We start from the raw sequence: 21,138 nt of genomic DNA, 5'->3' as shown, positions 1-21,138 counted from the left end.
ATTAAAGGCCGCATCCGTGATGAATCTATAAAGTATTCAAGCAATAAAAAGAAAACAACAATAGAACATGAAAAAGAAATTTTGAAAAACATTACTAAAATTGAACAAGAACTTCTGGAATCGAACAACGCCGAAATACTGGATAAACTTAATCAAGAAAAAGAAAAACTCGATAAAATTAATGAAGAAAAAATAAAAGGTATATTACTACGGTCTAAAGCAGAATGGATAGAAGGTTTTGAAAAGAACACAAAATATTTCGCTAATTTAGAAAAGAAACGTGCACAGCATAAAACAATCACACAATTAAATATTGATGAAAATATTGAAACTGATCAACGTAAAATATTAGAGTATGTAAAGTCGTATTATGAATCTTTATACAGACAGGACGAAAATATAGAAGACTCTAGTAATTCACGATTTCTGACAAACATTACAAACACTATTACTGAAGAAAATATGCATCCCGAACATTTATCAGAAACTGAATGCTATAATGCTCTTAAAGATATGAAACTTGATAAAAGCCCAGGGTCTGACGGTTTGACTGCAGAATTTTACAAAATGTTTTGGAATGAAATAAAAACTTATCTAAAAGCCTCACTCAATTTTTCATTAGACAACGACAATCTTACTCAGCTACAAAAACAAAGCGTCATAACACTTCTTCCAAAAAAAGACAAGGACACAAGTAACATCAGTAACTGGAGACCTATTTCCTTATTAAACATTGACTATAAAATCGCTTCAAAAGCAATTGCTAATAGGATAAAAGCCCTGCTAAATAATATAATCGGTACTGAACAAACAGGATTTATAAAAGGAAGATATATTGGGGAAAATGTTCGTATTTTACAAGAAGCTATTAATTTTGTAAATGAAAATGATATAAATGGCCTCATATTTTTTTCAGACTTTAACAAAGCATTCGACAGCTTAGATCACAAATTTATGTTTGAATGTCTTAGAAAATTTAATTTCAGTGAAAATATAATTAAATGGGTTCGATTATTTTATAAAAATGCAATGGCTTGTGTTACCAACAACGGTTATCTTTCTGACTTTTTCAACATTAAAAAAGGTGTACGCCAAGGATGCCCGTTATCTCCGTACTTATTCCTTATCTGTATAGAAGCGCTTGCTGTTGAAATCAATACAAACAAAAATATTAAAGGTATAAATGTATATAATACAGAACTGAAACAAACCTTATTTGCTGATGATGCCAGTTTCCTTATGGATGGAACACAAAAATCTTTCGAAGAGCTTATGATTAGTCTAAACGATTTTGGAAAAGTTTCAGGGTTAACATTAAATAAAGCTAAATGTGCAGTTTTACGATTAGGTCCACTTAAATACGCTGACATACCGTTTTGTAAGAAATATAATTGGCAAATCACCAAAACATCTGCGCTAGGCATTACATTTACCAACGGCACAGTTGAGATGGAAAAAGTAAACTTCACTGATAAGATTTTAGAATTTGAGGCATGTCTTGAAAAATGGAAAAAATGGAATCTTTCGTTACTTGGAAAAATCACTGTAATCAAAACGTTTGCATTCCCAAAACTTCTGTTCCCACTAACTGTCTTGGAAACACCATCTGAGACATGTTTAAAAATGATACAAAACAAAATGTACAAATTCTTATGGAATGGAAAACCCGATAAAATATCAAGAAATCAAATAATTCAAGAATATGAAAATGGTGGTTTAAAAATGCTCAATATATCTATTTTTGTCAAAGCAATTAAAGCAAGCTGGGTAAAAAGAATTGTTTTAAACAAACAATCTATATGGGTTAAATTATATATGCAAATGACCAAACAGTTTGGAGAAGATCTAATTTTTAAAAGTTGTATGGATCCGAAAAGCACTCAAAATCTTAAATTAAAATCTGTTTTTCTCACAGAAGTCATACAATCATGGGCATCGTTTACATATAAGACGGATACTGCGATCGTAGCAAAAGAAATTATATGGAACAACAGCAAAATAAAACTCCCTAATAATAAAACATTTTTTTACAAAGAATGGCATAATAGGGGTCTAAAATATGTCGAACATTTGTATGACTACAGAAAAAAAACTTTTTATGACTTTAACGACTTATCGAGACTATACGATCTTGGTACACACGATTTTTTGAAATACCATGCTTTAATCAGCAGTATTCCTGATGACTGGAAATTCCGGTTGAAAAATGAAGGCATATCATATAACACACCAACTTACTTTGTAGATAAAATGGAGGAAAATACAAAAATTAGTAAACTAGTCTACAAGAATCTTATTATACAACTTAAACCTGAAAATAGAACTCGAGAAGAAAACTGGGAATCTCAATTTGATCTTAACTCTATACAATGGAAAAATGTGTACACACAGGCGCTCAAACTAACAATAGATACGAAACTTCGGGAATTCCAATATAAATACATAATGAATATCCTTCCAAACAATGATAAGCTTTACACGTACAATATTGTTGCATCAAGGTTATGTGATTTTTGTGTAATGAACATCGACTCAAATATCCATATGTTTTGGGAATGTCATATTTCGCAGACGTTTTGGGGTGAATTTAGAACATTCATAACAAACTCTTTCAATGAAGTGAGCTTTAGAGAACTATCATATAAAACCATTAGCTTTTGTGATTTAATGCCAAACAATGAAAAATTTGGTTATCAAGTAAATTTTATGATACTTCTAGGAAAATATTTCATTTTTAAATCAAAATGTGAAGGAAAAATACCAACATGTGCCATGTTTGTCCAATATCTCAATAAACGACTAAAAATAGAGAAAACAATAGCAACAATGAAGAATAAAATCAACACCTATAATAGACGATGGCAACAATTAGAACACTTATTATCTTAGAAAAAAAGCTCCAGTATATAGTAGTATTGTAAAAGCGCATTTGAATGAAATATCCACCAAAGAACTGTACTTTATAAGATCCATTCTTTTAAAGCAAGTAGGTTTTTTAAAGTTAGTAGGTGTTTTTTTTTCATTTTTAAATTTAACATTTATATTAGGAACACTATTCCGAAATATCAAATACACACCACCTCTCCCATTTTTTTTATTTTTTTTTTGTCTACCTTTTTTATTTGAAAACAAGTCCCAAACGCTAATAGGAATTTTCAAACAAAAAGTTAGATCAATATTTATTTGTTCACATTGATATTATTTAGTATAACGGTTTGTATTAAATGGTATGCATATATAATTATGTCATTTATAAATGTTTGTATGAATGAACATTTGGGCAATAAAAAATCAGAAACCGCAAAAAAAAAAAAAAAAAAAAAAAAAAAAAAAAAAAAAAAAAAATTATCTCCTTCCTCAGCCCATACATGTATATCCTTGTGCTCTGCACACTCAATTTTCAATATTAACTAGTAAACTCATCTTCCCATACACATGCACAAGAGAAGGCACACACATATCATAAAACACACTACAGGGTCAATGTATGTGCATGGTTGAAGTAGCCAGAGACACAGGCTGTATCAGACGGTTGGGCAGGGCCACAGGTCCTAGGCAGTAGTGACCAAGATGTCCCCACACACTCTCCTGTCATCCCCCATCCACCTCTAAAAAGAAAGATGTACTTACATGAAGGTTGAGGTAGCCAGAGACAACAGGTTGAACCAGACAGTGGGGCAGAGCCGCCAGTCGACAGCAGTAGTGACCAAAGAGAGGCAACTCACAACCAACCGAGTCTGAAATACACACAATCAAGGGTTTTAACAACTGATAATTATCAGACCTGAAAAATATGGGGCCTGTTTTATTTAGAGGGATTCATGCTGAAGCCGGGTAAAGGTGCTTAGACCATCTTTGATTGTTGCTGTTTCCTAAATCATTTGTATTCATTTCAAGATTCTTTCTAATGTTTTTTATACAAATAGTCTGAAGTTAAAAGATTTTAACCCTTAAGTTTAGAGCCTCGGCTAATCTAATGTAAGTTCTCACAAAGATGAGTATGCAAGATTTGTCAGATACATAGAAAAAAGTCAATAGATATTAGAGTCCATGCAATTTATTTTCTTTATGATGAAGACTTGTGTTAGCAGAATGATCTGAAAATATTTTTCACAAAATATGGTTACAATCTGAGGAAAATCTCCTCATATGTTGTAATATGGACCTATATCAAATAGGTTAGCTATCATTTATCTCTTCCTGCAGTCATTAGTTCCAGAACAACAGACTTTGTATGTGTATTAAAAAAGGAGAACTGTGAACGCCAATGTTACAATAAAGCCTAGTTGGCCAATACATGCAGCTATACACTATAACCGATCCTCACCATTTGGCACTTCCAGTTTGAGATCAAATGTGCGCACCACATCATCGACATCCTGTAGACTCAGAACTCCACTAGCTACCATCTCGAACTTCGGACCTCTGTAATACATATAGAAATAAGAATAAAGGGTATTGTGAACAGATTGGTTATATACCAACCATCATAGGTTTTGTTGATGTTTTTGTTACATTAAAAAATGTGCATGTCAGAGACTCTAACTCAAGACTCGAGACCTTAGTGAATAATGACCCTGGGTATAGCTTATAGTGCCAATGGCACAACATGTTACACTTACAAGACCATGTTTCCCATGATGTCGGAGTCATGAAGACCCGACAGTCGTTTACCGACGGACCGGCCGACGGACTCGGAGATGCCTGCTACCTTCTTCTTGAGTTTCCGTGGCGTACTGGCCATGGTGAGGTCCTCGTGTAGCTTGTGGCAGTAGATCTCTATCACACACTCAAAGTCGTGGGGAATGTTGTCACTGCAAATATATAGGATAGATGTCAACTTTGTATATCACATGCATCATTTATAGTATTGTATAGATAGATATCCAAAGAAGATTTCTGCAAGGCAATCACTATCATTATTTCAAAGAAATGAAGGGTTTTTTTACTGGAAATTAAACAATAATCTAACAGTACTTCTTCAAGTTTTTAGGTTATGGTTTTAGCTAAAGAGTTATGGGAGGAAGCTGCACCACTTCGCCTTCATGGAGATCAGAATGAGCACCATCAGCATTGGCACCTTTTGTTTTGATTAAATGTATATTATGATTATAAATACACACAAACTTAACAAATTTGGCAGTTAAAACCTAATATTACTTCAAGCTAAAACAATTTCCCATATTTTCTGTCAAAAGCATAATGTTCTAATTAATCACAGCCCAATACAATGTTAGCTATACTCCATTTGCATCCTGTCTCTGTTCTGCAGAACCATTTCCTATTTAAAACCTGGCTTAAACCCAACAGGCGGCTGTATTTATCTTCATAATAATAATAATAATATAAAATATTATATATATAAACATTCTAATACATTGTAAAGAAACATTTAATGATTTGCAATCATATATACACAGCTTTTATTTAAAATGCTTCAATTGAGAGAATACACTGTGCACAACACATCAAAATATTAGGGGACTTTCTGAATTGAAATGACTATACAATCTTCTTGTTGTGTAATTAAACGAAAGGTTTCTGACATTGTAAACTGTTCATACAAATCTGAGGATGTTTTCAATGGAAAATGGCTGAGGAGTTCCCAATGAGCCATGCATATAATGTTTAATCTTAATGGAGTAGCCTCCCTTTCATAAGACGCTGAATCAGCACCCACATCTGCATTTTCAATTGAATATCTGCATTTCAATCATAAAGTAACATAAAACAACAGTCCCCTTGCACAGTTTTACTGTCATAGATATTTCAAGAAGCAGATAAGGAGAGGGCAAATTAAAGACATGATTCATGGAGACACCATGTTGATAACTGCGTAATAGTTAAAAGATGCTGATAGAGTGGATGTTAAAGAGGATTTTTTGTACTTGTCAAAGAAGATTAAGGAAAGATTGATGGTGTTTTGTAGTGATAACGTGATGACATTTCAGGAAACTGAGAAAACATTTAAAGGGTTTTCTTTATTTAGCCTACGTGTATTTTTGTATACAAGAAACTGATATGAATGTGTCACTGCAAATAAGGAAGATGGATTAAAAAAAAAATTCAAAAGTCTTTGGCCCAATGTATATTTTTGTATAGATATTCAAATTCTTTCATATATTGTGATTTGTGCCAGCCAACCACTATCATTAACACATGAGGAAGTCTTGATGTTGTAACAGGAAACAGAAACAATTGGCTCACAGTACCAATTTTAACTGGTATTTTCCAGGAATTATAAAGGACAAAAAACCCCAATCCTAAAAAATGTAGAGTCAGAGCCCTGTGGAAATTGAAGTGTGAGTATAAAGCATTCAAACCAAAGGTAGGGTTAAATGCCACAGGACTCTGTGGAAATTGTAACAAAGCCATTTATATCCATATTGAGGTACTTCATACTATTTTTGATGCCAATTCCAACAGAAAAACACACACTTATACGATGGTGTGAAGTTGGAATTTCTCAATCTTGATTATAGGATGAATCCTGAATGTTATCATCCCTGTGTTTGTGAAGTAGCTGAAATTTGTCTTATTCCAAGTTTTAAATCACATGGGGCATTTAAGTGTATATTTATAATTATCAAAGATGCCCTCTTGCTCCCAAATAAGCAGTACCGCAAGTAATACAATTTTTTTAATTTACTGAAAAGGATCGAAAACAATGGTTTTTGTGAAAGATACCATGTTTAAATCGAAAGAAAAGTGCAGAAAACATGGTAATACTACCTTATGAGACAATTATGATCACTCCAAATCTTTTAGGACCCACCAGTCATTTCATATTTTTTTGTATTTTCAGCTATGAAATACATGGCTACCATCTTGTTATCAGTAATTAATATTTTCCATAAATGCATTATTTAGTAAGAAGTTTAAGGTTTATCATTGAAAATTGTTTGTTATACATGTGTATGTATTGATTTTAAATATGAGTATCACTTTAAGAATATACATATATTAACATTTTCGTCTTGTAAACGCTTTTGAATTTCTTTCATTGTACAAGGGCATAACCCATGCAGCCATACATAACATAATGTCTACTTTCAGAATTGAGTAGCCTCCCTTACATCAGACACTGAATCACTTCCCCTCAATGCATGCACATCCATACCATCATAGATATATTAAGAAACAGATAAGGAAAGGGCAAATTTAGACATGATTCATGAAATAGGAGTCTCTTTTTTCCATCAAGTTGCGTAATGCGTTAACGTTTTTAGATGCTGATTCAGTGAATGTAAAATAACAAAATTCGGTAATTGTCAAGAAGATTAAGACGAGATTGATGATGGTGTTTGTAGTGATAACGTTATATCTTTTCAGAAAACACCTAAATGGTTTTCTTTATTTAGCCTATGTGGATATTTTTTGTATACAAAAATATTCAAAGCCTCTGTAAATATGTAAATTATAGATTTATTTTCCTTGCAGTTATGCAGAATGTTCACAGACAATTTATAAAATTTACCATAATCACACTGGGTGATATTTTCAAATGCCTAGACACTATCATTGTAATTGTACATTATTACACACTGTGCAACAGTATATAGACAGTCTGAAGACTTACAAAGCAATGACGTCATCGAAGGACAGGTCAGTCATATTCCGGTCTACGTTCGAGATGAGCGCCGTATCGTAAATCTCTGTGCCGATCTTCACCAGACAGAACACTGCATAACGACGGTGGTCTGAAATTGTACGTAAAATTTCCTGATAATGACATGTTAAATAATTATTCATTAAGCAATTGAATAGTTATTTGACATGTGATTTCAGGCGCGTAGCTAGAGCCAATTTGGGATTACAACGATTGAAAATAATTTATTGACAGACAGCATATTAACCCATTCACCCCCTATCCCCCTTAGGTTTTTATTTCAAATTCAGAGTTTTTATTATGACAAAAACATTAACTGTCAAAATTTCATTACGCAACTGTGCATTTCCTTACAGTCAGCTACGTGCCTGGATTTAACAAAATTCTCTTGGTTATTTTTCACCCTTACTTCTCATTCTTAAATTGTTATGTGTCACTGTAATCATAATCTACTTCATCATCACAAGTTTTAAGTTGTTAGCACAGCATAAATTTTACTTTTTTACCCTAGCCTATATAATACTCCATGTACGAATAATGAGTGGACAGTACCATCCTAGCCAGTACAAGAGTGTTTACCTCCTTTGTTCTTGAAGTGGTCGGAGTCCTTCCACATGAGTGGAATACGGAGGTCGGACACATTCAGCTTCGCTTGACACGGAGTCTGGCTCCCCTCAATGTCCATGCTAAAGACAATGTGAAGCATCATAAATATGTGTTTATACAGGGGTTTTAACAAGTGATAATTGTCAATCATAAAAAATAGCCAAGGGTCTATTTGAGTACCGGTATGAGGGATTCATGCCCCAGGCAGGGTAAAGGGCTTCCCTTTTGAAATTGTCATGAAAAGTTATTTAGTTGTACACAATGTTATCACTTATATGTAAGTTTTTGACAATTTTCTTTTTTTCTTGAAATGGTATCATCTTGTGTCCAGTCTCTTTAATGGCACTTCCATGTTTAGATGAAAATATCCAAGCGAAAAAAACACTGCAACTGTCAAAAAGTCTGAAGTTGAGACATTTAACATTAAATCCTGATTTCCGGAATCATCTTGAACTTTAGAACTCCTGTCTTTTGCTGTAGTAAGTGAACAAGAAATCTACTTATGCAATAATGTCTTCTCAAAATTTGATCGATTATAGAAAAGGTCTGAACCTGATCTGTTAGATAATAGGAATGTCTGAATGTCCTTCCAAACTGAAATTTAAATCTATTTCTAATATTGCAATATCATGTAATGCAGGTTTGGAGGGTACGTTATGATTCCTGTTGTCTGAGAGAATCAGTATAGGAAGGTTGATCTAAAGATACAGTTAACACTCATGTATTGCAAGGTCTATGTATTCTTTTAGAACAAAAAGGAGTAAAGGAAGATTGACCGAAGAAGATACAGTTAACACTCATGTTTCGCAAGGACATTTTATTTTTTCTTGAACCAAATGGAGTATAGGAAGGTCGACCAGAAAATGATACAGTTAACACTCATTTTTCACAAGGACTTTTACTTTTTTCTTGAACCAAAAGGGGTATAAGAAGGTTGACCGAAAAAGATACTGTTAACACTCATTTTTCATAAGAAATTTCTTTTATATCTTGAACCGTAATGAGCATGGGAATATTAACCAAAAAATAAACTGTTAACTCTCCTGTTTCATGAGGACATTTTTTTATTTTTTTTTAATATGGATCAACATTAAACCGCTTACCTTTTGCCAAGGACCTGTGCAGTTTTCCGCCGCTGTAGCTCAGCCATGTACGCGATGATGCGAGTGTTGCTGGTGAGAAGATTCTTCGCGGCCTCCATGAGCTGTGTCGGGTGCTTGGAGGCAGCCAGCAGCCGCGCCGTCCCCTCCCGCATCTTGATCTCATAGTCGATCTTCTGCTGCATCTCATCATCCTAAAAACAGAACAGAAAGTCTGAAATGTTACATTTACTCTGTGGTCAAAATTAGCACAAGCCCGCAAGCCCATAAGCCCTAGAGGGCTTTCCGGGGCATGCTCGAATTCTGGATTTTATACAGAAGGGCTTGTCAGGCACTGCTGCAGAAATTCGGGGTTGTTCATCCAAGTCTAATTTAGATGACAATAAAAAAAATCCAAAAATGTAAGGTTATGATATCATTTTCAAAACATACACAAATGAATGAACATTAAAGAGCTTAGGGGCAGGGGTTCTCCTGTGACCTTGATCAATTCTCCCAGATGTGTGCTCAATTTTTTTCAAAAATATAATGCAGTGATTCCACTAAAAATGCATATAAAAGCCAAGGGTAAACATGATATTTCTGTTTTAATATCTTCTGTGGATGCTGGCAATATGTGACCTCTAAATCCACCATTTTTAATACTTAGGCCTAAAAAAAAAATATGTCCATTTCGGGTAACCAGACCCTACCTATAAAAATGCGCCGACCCTAACTATTTTTTCCCTTTCTGAGCAAAAAAAATATTCGTTAGCGAATAGAGAGTAACGAAGGGCGGATAAATGCAGATTTTAATCAGAATTATTGTTTATATGATAAAACAAAGTCAGGCAATGACAGTAATGTAGGAAAGACAGCCATGTGCAAGAAAATACTCTGAACATACGACAGATTTTGAAAAAAAAATAAAAAATCCCTACCTACCCTACCTAGAAATTTTGGGAAGGTTACCCTAAACAAACAATTTTTTTTTTGGCCTTACACTTTTTAATGCCATTATATGCACACAATTTAAATTCATGGGCAAAATGTAAATTCATTTCTTCAGACAGGTGGATACAACATAAAACATACATCACAAAATATATCAACTGTAGTACTACTTATGTAGGCAACATAAAATATATTCAACTTTATGTAAAAAAATCGTACTGAATTAGCACACTGCAAAAAATTCATGTCCTGTATACTGGGATGCACTGATATTGCAGATATACATAATCAAATGATACATTTTGCATAAAATCTTGCTAAGAGCATCTGAACACTGCAGCTAAATGTGTAATTGAATTTGCACAAAAACATTTAACCAGCTGATTATACCGAACTAAAAACAGTAAAATTTATGCTAGTAAGTGCTTTAGATGATGATTCATTCATTGTTTCAAGTACATAATACTGGAAGTTAAAACACTATACATTACCATTTATTTTTTAAATTTACTTCCCAATTATTTCAACCAACAATGTGTCCTGTTGTCACTGAAAACTTTAACATCCTGCTGAAAGGTTAAGGGTTAAGATATAAACATAACTGACATAAATAAACAAATTGCCCCATTAAATGTAGCAATTTTTTTCCCAATGAAAAACCTGAAAAAAAACAGTCAAACATTGACTTAAGGAAGTCATGTACTTCAGTGACTGTCCATTTTATAGCGGCCTTGTGGCTGTTGTTAGGATTTAGTGTAAAAATGCTGTAATTTATTATGTCTCCTTCACTGGTCAGAGAAATAACAAAGAATACTTGGACAATTAACGTCATTGAACATGACTTTTAACTCCTCCTCCTGATCAACATCCTCCTGTTCAACCTCCTCATCCTCATTTTTCATCATCATCATCATCATCATCATCATCATCATTATTTTTCATCATCATCATCATCATCATCATCATCATCATCATCATCATCATCATCATCATCATCATCATCATCATCATCATCATCATCTTTCTTCTCCATCACCATTGTCATTGTATCCTTAAAACTTTTTAAGGACTTACTAGAAGAAATACCTTTATGAAGTTTACAATAAAACTATAGTCATAATATATCAAGTGTTACAATATATACCATTATAAAAAATAAAGTCTGCAATGAAAAACACAAGAAATACTTCTAATTATATTCATGAATGAAGAGAATTTCCATATGTCTAAAAGATGATTCATTTATCATCTGACTGACAAACAGAGGCTGCATTGTGAAACCAAAGGCCTGTTTAAAATTGGCAAACATTTCAACCAGACAAACCTTTCTAAGCATGTGCTTTTCTGTTTTTTGTCTAGAAAATTAACATTGGTGAAAGTTAACGTGAATCTGGTTATCTTTCAACAATTCCATTGACAAATAAAAGGAATATATTTCATAATACACCAGTCAATTGTAACCACGGCCCCCCCAGGTCCGGGGAATAGCGGGGAATTTGACTTTAGGTCTAGCCAACCCCGGGTAAAATCCCCGCTCTGACGAACTGATGGTAAAACCTCTGCCAAATGACCCCGCACCCAGGGACCCTATGTAAGGCCAATTCCCCGCTATGTTTTGCGCAAAGACAAAACCACTGCATTCACCCAGCACTGCGAGACCACCTGGAAGGTAAAAAAATGGTCCACTTCCCCGGCTATCCCCTGTTTGCCCTCGGACCTTGGGGGGGGGGGGGGGGGGGGGGGGAATCGGTTACAATCGACTAGTGCATAAGTAAACAAAAAGCTCATCATTGTTAGTGTTTTAGCCAGGTTTTAAAAAGCCATGTGTTGGTGGATGGCACCATGTGGCCTATCCGTGGTCAAAAGGTCAATCCAGGGGTCACAGGTTTGATTCCCTGTCACACCACAATAAAATATACTAATCATCTTGGGGGGGGGGGGGACCTTAAATGGTGGTTCAATTTGACAGTGCGATACACTGGTGCACGTTAAAGAACCAGGGTAGCTCTAACCAGGGTCATATCCAGTCTGTGCAGGTGTTTTGGCTATGCTCTAAACACCTAAAATGACTAACAATCTAATTGGAGTACTCACAGAATGGGCAAGGCCCGAGTGCAAGTATAAATAAGCTAACACCCAGGAAATTGAAACAGGGTGCTAAGAGAGGATGGGGCACATTGTATCAGGCTCATTACGAATTTGGCAAAAAATGTTCGATATTCTGTTTCATTGTAATTTTAGATTTCAACTTCAAATATATTAAGGTTATATGTAAGTATAATCATATTATAAGTTTTAATCAAAATACAGGAATATTTGATTATCTTAAGCATTTAATTCTAGAAAGGAAGAAGGGGGTAGAGATGTCGGTCTTCATGAGTGCAGGAGTGTGCTACCAAAAACGGACAGGATTGTAGCATCCTTTCATATCTCTTTAGCTAACATCCAATGGATGCTTTGACCACCTCTGACAAACAGCTTCTGACAAGTGGCCAGACAGAGCTAGGCTCCCATTTCCTTTCATTTCAATTAAATTGTTATGTTGAACTTTTATAATACAAATAAAGATGATACATTCATGATTAAACCTTTACACTTGTTATCATATAACAAATTACATTAATTTAGAATGATATCTTACAGTCAACTAAATACAAAGGTCAAAAGTCCAACATTAAATATGTTGCCACCCAAAAAAAAATTATGAATGACGAGCAGTATTAAATAATTAAAATGTTTAAATTGTTTGCAATAGGGTAAAAGGTCAATGTTCATGGCTTTTCTATGAAATCATTACAGCATGGAAGTCAACGACACCCGTAAGTTACGGTCGCACAAATAAAAACACTTCATGACTCAGACTCTGGGATCGGATCTTTGGTCTCTGTTTTATAATTGTGAAAATCATTATATTTTATTGACAATAGGAAACCGAAAACCTTGTATCTGGGAACCACTGGTCAATAAAAACAAAACAGATCAGCTTTAAGCAAACATTGACAATATAACTGCACTAGAATTAAGTCAGGGTTACAAGCAGACTTGAAAACAGCCTGACAGATGGTCGTTTTCATTTTTAATCAGTCTGTGGCTGTCTCACTTCATTGATGGAAATGTAAACAGATAGGAATTGATTTCTTCTGCTAATAATCTGCAGCAATAATTTATTAGATGAAAGATAAAAGACCATTTAGATTACTTCCAATTAGAAATTAATGATGTTTATTGTCATTTGTGAATTATTGTTAACATGGTAAGACTTGCAAATGATGTATTTGCTGTTGTTGTTGTTGTTGTTGTTGTCAACTGTCACTTTTCAAGTTTACTGATGTACTGAGCGTTCAGGGCTTTTTCTGAAGTACCCATGGGTCTGACTAACGGACCCATTCCCAAAGCAAAATACACAATATTTTTTTCCAATCTTCTGAATTTTTTATTTTTTATGAAAGTCTCTTTTCCTGTACTGCTTCATTCAACATCAAAGTGATAAGAAACTACTAAATATTTAATTATTTCCTCATTCGCAGGAGACTGAAAAACTTGTTCTTTTACTGTAAAATTTCCCAACTTGGGCATATTCTCGACGCAATTTTTTTCCAAAATGACTAGAGTCTTTTTCCCAAAATAGGCAGCAGAAAATCACTGACATATCAGTTTCAACACTGATGAGACCAAGAACTACGGCCTTATACGTACGTAAGATATTCATCGAAGCGAGGATAGCCATATCCTGCCTATATAATAACAACCAGATTACGTTTGATATTTACACACCTGTGAGTCATAGAAAATAGGAAATGAGCAGTAATCTCTTACTAAATAAAAATCTTCAAGTTCAAAGCTATCTACGCCTATAAAATTGTGTCATCCCATATTGGGCTTAAACTTACAATCTATTCAATACTTAATGAATGCAACAACTATCTTCACTGCATTCTGTGCTTGCAATTAATTGTTATTTATGACCAATTCGTATTCTTCTCATGTTCACAATTTTGCAAAATCGCGCCCAGGCATTCAATAACATGTACTGCATAAGCCACAAAAAATATAAATCAATCCTTATTATAGTTTACACTTATCTCTGTCTGTTATAAATTTAATAATTTAATTAAAGTTATTTCAGGTAAAATTTAGCATAGAAATCTGTTTTTGGGCATTTAACGCCTGTGAACTGGTTTCACTTACATTCAGGGATGCCAGCGCAAATTTGTAAAATTAGAAACTTAAGTACCAAATAGGAGTACCCCCATCACACTTTACACAAAAAATCCTTTTGTATAGATCGGACAAAAGGCAACAATTTTAATTTTGTGGCCCAAATTAAAGAAGAAATCACCTGAATGGAGGAAAATTGGCATCCTTCTGTGATATTCCAACCATTGTTTTAATACCATTGGTCAAATTATGTCCAATTACAGAGCAGAAATAATATAAACGTTGACATCATATTGCCTATTGATTCACGCATTTTACTCCATAGAATTTGTTTTTAGAGAAATGAAAATATCATAATATGAGAAATTGCGTACAGTTTTACAATCACCATGTGAAGTGTGAGTGGTCAAGAGGTATAGGTGTTCACCTCTCCCTCATGAGGTTGTTGGTTCAAACCAGACCATGAGAATGTTCCATAGGCCTCTCAAACCAACAGAACAAGTTACTATCCAGGACACAGACTAGATTCACATCATTAAACAGCTTCAGGGATGAAATTGACTGGGAAACTGAAGGGCTGAAACCATTTTGGCAATGGGTTTGGGCAGTGCTACAGGTCCCAATGGGGGTCATAGGGGGTGAAGCACCCTGCCACAGAAACAAATCTGGCTTTTAGGTGCACTTTTGAGGTTTCTCCTGACTTCGAATTTAAAGCAAACTTGAGTACCAGTACTAACAATCAAGAAAGTAACAACCAAAAGCAATCAGTTAATCTTTTTATAAATGGATTAGAAAAATTAGTATAAACTAATGTACCCCCAAATGTTGATTTCCTTACCCCTAGACTCTGTGCGAGCTGCTTGTAGTAGTAGAGGCTCATGTCCCCTATGATGATGGGTGGGGAAGTAGCATCCCCCTCCCCCGGTCCTGACCCCGGGGAGCTACGTGCCCGGAACACATCCAGGGCCCCCAAGGGTAAACACTTGTCCATCCTGACAACACCCCCGCGTGCATCTATATCGCCAGGGTAGCCCTGGGTCAGCGAGATAAATTAATGTTTACAGCTACTCCTACTCCTAGATATGTTCTTTCCTAGATATGAACTTATAAAAGTTCAAACTTTTCTGCTTGAGGTGTTTCAAAACAACAAGACAATCATAAATCCAGAAGTATCTAGTCACAGTTATATGGGTTCAAGTTTTAAGCTATCCCATTCCATGATTCAAAGTGAAGACACACAAATAACAGTGATGCACTTTTCACCTGAAGCGATTCCAATCAGTCATGGATTGCTCCAATTGCTCTGGTACTTGAATCAATTCCTGGCACTTTTATTCCACTATCAGACATTGATTTGTCTGAATATATCCTGAACACTCCATGTAATCCCTTCTATAAGATTCCAGACACGAAATATCAATCAACAGCTATTAGTTTTAGCAACAGTTTTAGCCACGTTTGTCCAATGCAAAGGTAAATTCTGTTTAACTCTTATTTTTCTGATTTTCTGCCACAATGAAATATTATGTTTTCCGTTGTTTTAATAGAGTTTACCTGTAGAATGGAAAAGAATAGATAACGCAATGCCAAGTGTAGCTCGTTAGAAGTTAACAAGTGTAAGGTTACATTCCACTAATACTTAACTTTTTTTTTTACCACAGAGCCACTTGATTTACCATAAGAACATCAAATAACTATAATAAGAATGATAATAGGGTCCATGTTAAAAGGTAAGCACATTATTCCAAAAAATCACACAAAATACTGAGAGATACAATTCAAGATGTTGAAATAGTCAAAAAGTACAACAAGTTTATTGTCGAAACATAAAAAGACCTATTAATCTACAAGAAATAATCACTTTATTAAGCCTAAAAGCTTACTCAAAGACCATGACTTCTGAATGTCCATATCAAAAAGAACCATTAATGATTTATCATTAAATCCTGTTCTCAAAGAATTGAAATAAATATCCAATGAACTGATATCTAAAATGGATCAAACTGAAAAGATGGCTATTTTCAGAAGGAAACACAAGAAACGATAACAAAATGGAAATGTACGAAACTGAAAATGAAAGTCCTCACATGTTTGTTTGCTGATGGCCGAATCTTATCACCTATGTACACTGAGGATACTGTGCCATAGGGAGCACTCAATAACTATGTTAATCATTTTGTAAACAAGAATGCTAATTCAAACCGTAATATCAAAGAATGCACAGCCTGGTGAAAGTATGTGACACTGTGCTTAAGATATTAGCACTAACACCATAATCTGTAAAGCCTACTATTCTAAAACATTTTCAACAATATTTGTGTATCGGTAATTCCTACATTAATTCTATATACCGAATGCACCACAATATTGAATGTTCATGCAATATTGTCACTCCATTTGGCCTGTAGGCATTTCCAATTTTAGTTTCATTGACAATTTTTAAGCAAGTCTGAATTTATTTAACAAACAAGCTACGAAGACCACAATGGACGGCACATGTATCTACCAGTTAACACCCCCATATAGGGTTAATGTCGCGGAAAATGAACCCGGTCATTAAACTTCGATAAAGAGCATCTTGCGTGCACGCGATGTCAAACCACCATGTTAATCACTGCCTTCCTTGATTTCTGCCATCTTACAAAGTCAAAACATTAGCGGCAAAAAAAAAAAAAATATATATCGAAAATATTTTACTTCACAAGTATTTAATCTGCTATTGCCTATTATCCAAATTCTTCATAACACATGAATTTATTCCAATCCTGAAGTTCACAAGTCCTTCAATACCACTTGGGTTTGAGTTATATCAAAACTATTGGTATAACGAACAGTAATTGAATTCAATTTAAATTTATATTGAACTAAGGCAAATACATTTTAGCAAATTAACAGCCTTAGATCATGATCATACCAATTACAGCAAAAACCACAAACACCGAACTACAGTGAAATGTATCAGAATGTTTTAATGAATAAAGACCCCGCAGTGAATTTCACAGCAAGATGACTTCCTGTCGGCATGTTAAAATGTTGCACATTTTCACCTTTTAAGTGACACAAACATTGTTCATGTTACTTTTTACAAGATGTGACAAGAAAAATGGTTAAACATAAACCTGGTGAACATAAACACTAGATCTCACAGTCATGTTCAAAACAACACTCCCACAATCAGATATCCAGCCAAGATAATCACAACAAATTTCCAACAAAACATTACACCTATCTAAAATAAAGACAAAGAAGTCCTTTAGTACAAAATAATGTGAATACATCAATTTTAATAACCTAAATAACATCTAATCATTTAACGACCCTATACCACTTGTGAATACAGGACAACTGTTGGCAGAAAGTCAAAACACCTTTATCTCCATGTAGAGAACATCCGAAAACTCGTAAAAAATTACCTCATTTAAAAACTCCCTGAATTCAAACTCATTTAACTGCCAAATTAATGGCTCATGTAAAGACCAGAACCTATTGTCCAAATAGATATCTTTGACATAAACTTGTCACCTCATTCAATATAAATGTCAAAGGTTAACATAGCCGATTCAATAAAACACAAAGAGTATCTACAGTCTCTGACCTTGAAACTCAACTTCAGAGTGCTTTTGAAACAAGCAGTTCACTCTTACATCAAACAACTTATACAGAATCCACAGAATACAGAACTCTTGTCATTTTTCAGAGAGCCTCAGATGTTTAAGCCCTATTCAAACTGTGAGAAATGAAATATATATTACACTCACATCAAAGAAGATATGGATGATAACCAAACCATGAAACTGAATATATTAAGCTAAACACACACACACATACACACAGGTGGTTTGAAATTTATGTAAAAAAGATCTTCACCCAGTTGACAAGACTTTCCCCCCTCATCTTTATATGATAATATATCATGTCTCACGAAGCTTGTCAAATATTACAACACTACTTTGCTATATGATTTAATGTTATCTACCACCAGATAATCACTTGCCCCTTGTGGTTGATAAAATCGTCTACTGAAAAGATTGAAACTCTTAGTCAATGATTTATTTAACATATATTATGATAAATGGTATAGCTTAATTTAAAGATGCAAAACACGTTAATTTTCCATGTTATAATTTCCAAGCAAAACTGCACAGTATCTGTGCACAGTATACGTTTCAGATAAACATGCATTCAAATTTCCTGAAAATTCACAAACTACATGTTTCAGAAAGTTTCAATATTATATTGCCTTTGTTCAGAATTGATGATTTTTGCATCACCTATGAGCCAATCAATAACGTGGGCACACTTCGACTTTGAGCCCACACAAAGCCTGGCCCTTTGTGAAAGGGTCATAAAGAAAACAAACTTTCCAATGCAAGGTTTTCAAATCTTGAAATCTCTGATCTTGCATACAATTGAATAATGTTAAATGTGCACTAAGTGAACAACTGGCAAATACGGTAGACAATGGACTGCTTAAATAAAGTAAACAAAGATCGAAACGAAGTAAACAAAGGTCCTGATGACAAATATACCACAAGTCATATCAACATTGTGCAAACAACGAACCGGATCAGTGCCCTGGACCCATGGGGCCCTGCAGGGAGGATTGAACTGTGCCTTATAATAATCATTTTAATTTATATATTTGACTGTATAGTTAAGAACATTATATAATGTGTCACAGACATGTCACACAAATATATTTATACAGGTAAATTTGCTTGCGTGCTTCATTATAGAATTTGCTTGCAGTCACCCTACCGTTATACTGCGTTCATACAGCATAAATGCAAGAAAAATGTGAGCAATCCTTAAATAAAGCCTGTTCTTGTATTTCCCAAAAGGAAATACTTTGTTGCGGATGTTTTATCTCAGTGAGGTGCCTCCTGCCTTCAACACCAGCTGCTGCAGTTTTAATGGGCTTTCACTTTCCCCACCAGGGCTCGTAACCTGTTTTGTCTATGGGACTGAAAACACGGCAGCAGGATCACTTCATACATTATGCATTGCCCTGCATTATTTAAATGGATTATATTTTAAATTCATAAGCATAAGTCTGCTCCTATAGCCTCAAGCTTTTCCTAAATTATATTGTATTGGATTATTGATATCATCTTTTAATTACTTTAATATGACTAATATTGCATATTTGTCGTATTAAAAATCTGTTAAGTAGCCATTTTTCAGATTTTTATCAGATGTATTATTTTTATCAGATGTATTATGGTTGAACCTTTTAAATTTGACACACCAAGATGATAATCATTGGTTCACGACCCTGTTTGTTGACAAGTCATAAACCACCCTAAAACAAAAGTGGGTGTCACATGGGTATGAATGGAGCACATGGGCTGGAATCTAGTGCATCAGGATATATGATACTCCAACAAGACAAAGGCCTATCAAATGGCATGTGTACACCAAATCACCTGCTAGAATAATGCTGAACAAACAATAGCATTAATATTTTGAACAGGGACTTACTTCCCTTGAATTGAACTAAAACAATAGCAAGTCAAGAATTGTCTCCCTTGATCATCTCTTGACAGCATCACCTCCTTTACTTTCTAATTTTATTAAAAATCAAACACTGAAGTAAAGAAGACAACAACAACAACAACAAAAACAACAACATGAAGCTACCTTACCTTGTCTGGTGGCACTTTCTCTGGTGTTGACATTTTCTGATTTCCTAGTATTTTGAACAATTATAAAAGTTCACAGAGCATTTCAAATGCACGTCCCCACGTGTCCAGCTACATAAGTTGTACACCACTTTATTTTTTTATTTTCCTTTTAAGAACCTATTTACACTGCTTGGTGAGAACACACTGACTTTGAGTTGGAAACTATTTTTTTCAAGGACCTAGCACTTAATTATTAACTAAGAGCTTATTCACAAGGATTTAAAAACAAATGAGAAAATCCTTGTCTATTAACCGCATATGAAGTGTGCATGAAATGATGGGAAAGTATAAATCTCATCTGCATTGCCTTTGCATTTTTCTCTCTTCATGATTGTGTTCATTGTCCAATTTCCAGAAAATTGCCATAAAATAGTCCACAGACTGGTTATTAATTCCCGCTGTTCATGGAGTAAACCACATTAAAAAAGAGAACAATTGCTACCATATCATGCATACGGAACTTATACACTCATATATAGAAGCTGATAAAACTGAAGTATCAAACAAAACATGTTTAGCTTGTTGCATTTAAATGTTTTCAATTTGATAAGATAAAGCCTTCATGATACTGCATACAACTTCGTGAAATAACCAGACTAGTAGGGTTTTAGCTTACACAACTAGGGTTTTAGCCAGGTTTTATTAAGGACAATTGTGCTTAATTGAAGTTATATTACATTTCAGCCACAAGATATGTAACATTTTTTGCATTCATATCATACTTCAAGTTTTAATCAAAACAAAAGAAATATTTTATTATCAAGAGCATTTAATTCTTTGAAGGCAGGAGGGTGCACATTTTGCTCCCATGAGGGCAAATGAGTGCTACCAAGAAGGAGAGGGTGCAGCACCCCCCCCCCCCCCCATAACCCTCTATCAAAAACCTTGTCCATATAACCAGCCCCTTCAGTCTTTGAAGATTTTTTGTTTTGGCGGCTCTACCCAGCATTAAGGGAAAATAATGAATGTTAAAAATAGTTCCCTCAACGCAAATAAGTGTGGCTATCTAAAACCCTAACAACACACAGACACAAGACCCCCTCCCACA

General features: G+C 34.5%; 1 protein-coding gene across 5 annotated transcripts in view; it reads right to left on the bottom strand.

Moving 5' to 3' along the window:
* Positions 1-21,138, bottom strand: part of LOC128211456 (rhotekin-like) — a 41,736-nt gene that overhangs the window by 10,449 nt on the left and 10,149 nt on the right. For 2 of the 5 annotated variants that reach the window (XM_052916264.1, XM_052916265.1), the window contains exons 3-8: positions 9,319-9,509; positions 8,189-8,295; positions 7,580-7,700; positions 4,623-4,814; positions 4,328-4,425; positions 3,631-3,737 (exon numbers count right to left, since the gene is read on the bottom strand). In XM_052916264.1, coding sequence (XP_052772224.1) covers positions 3,631-3,737; positions 4,328-4,425; positions 4,623-4,814; positions 7,580-7,700; positions 8,189-8,295; positions 9,319-9,509 — 816 coding nt within the window. Of the gene's footprint in view, positions 1-3,630; positions 3,738-4,327; positions 4,426-4,622; positions 4,815-7,579; positions 7,701-8,188; positions 8,296-9,318; positions 9,510-15,244; positions 15,961-17,103; positions 17,231-18,001; positions 18,134-20,051; positions 20,489-21,138 lie in introns of those variants that run through there. The other 3 variants (XM_052916266.1, XM_052916267.1, XM_052916268.1) reach the window with 3 other exon arrangements.

The sequence above is a fragment of the Mya arenaria genome, chromosome 12 (assembly GCF_026914265.1).
Source record: "Mya arenaria isolate MELC-2E11 chromosome 12, ASM2691426v1".
Classification (NCBI taxonomy): Eukaryota; Metazoa; Mollusca; class Bivalvia; order Myida; family Myidae; genus Mya; species Mya arenaria.
Note: the sequence above shows the minus strand (reverse complement) of the source record. Positions and strands in the feature narration are given on the sequence as shown.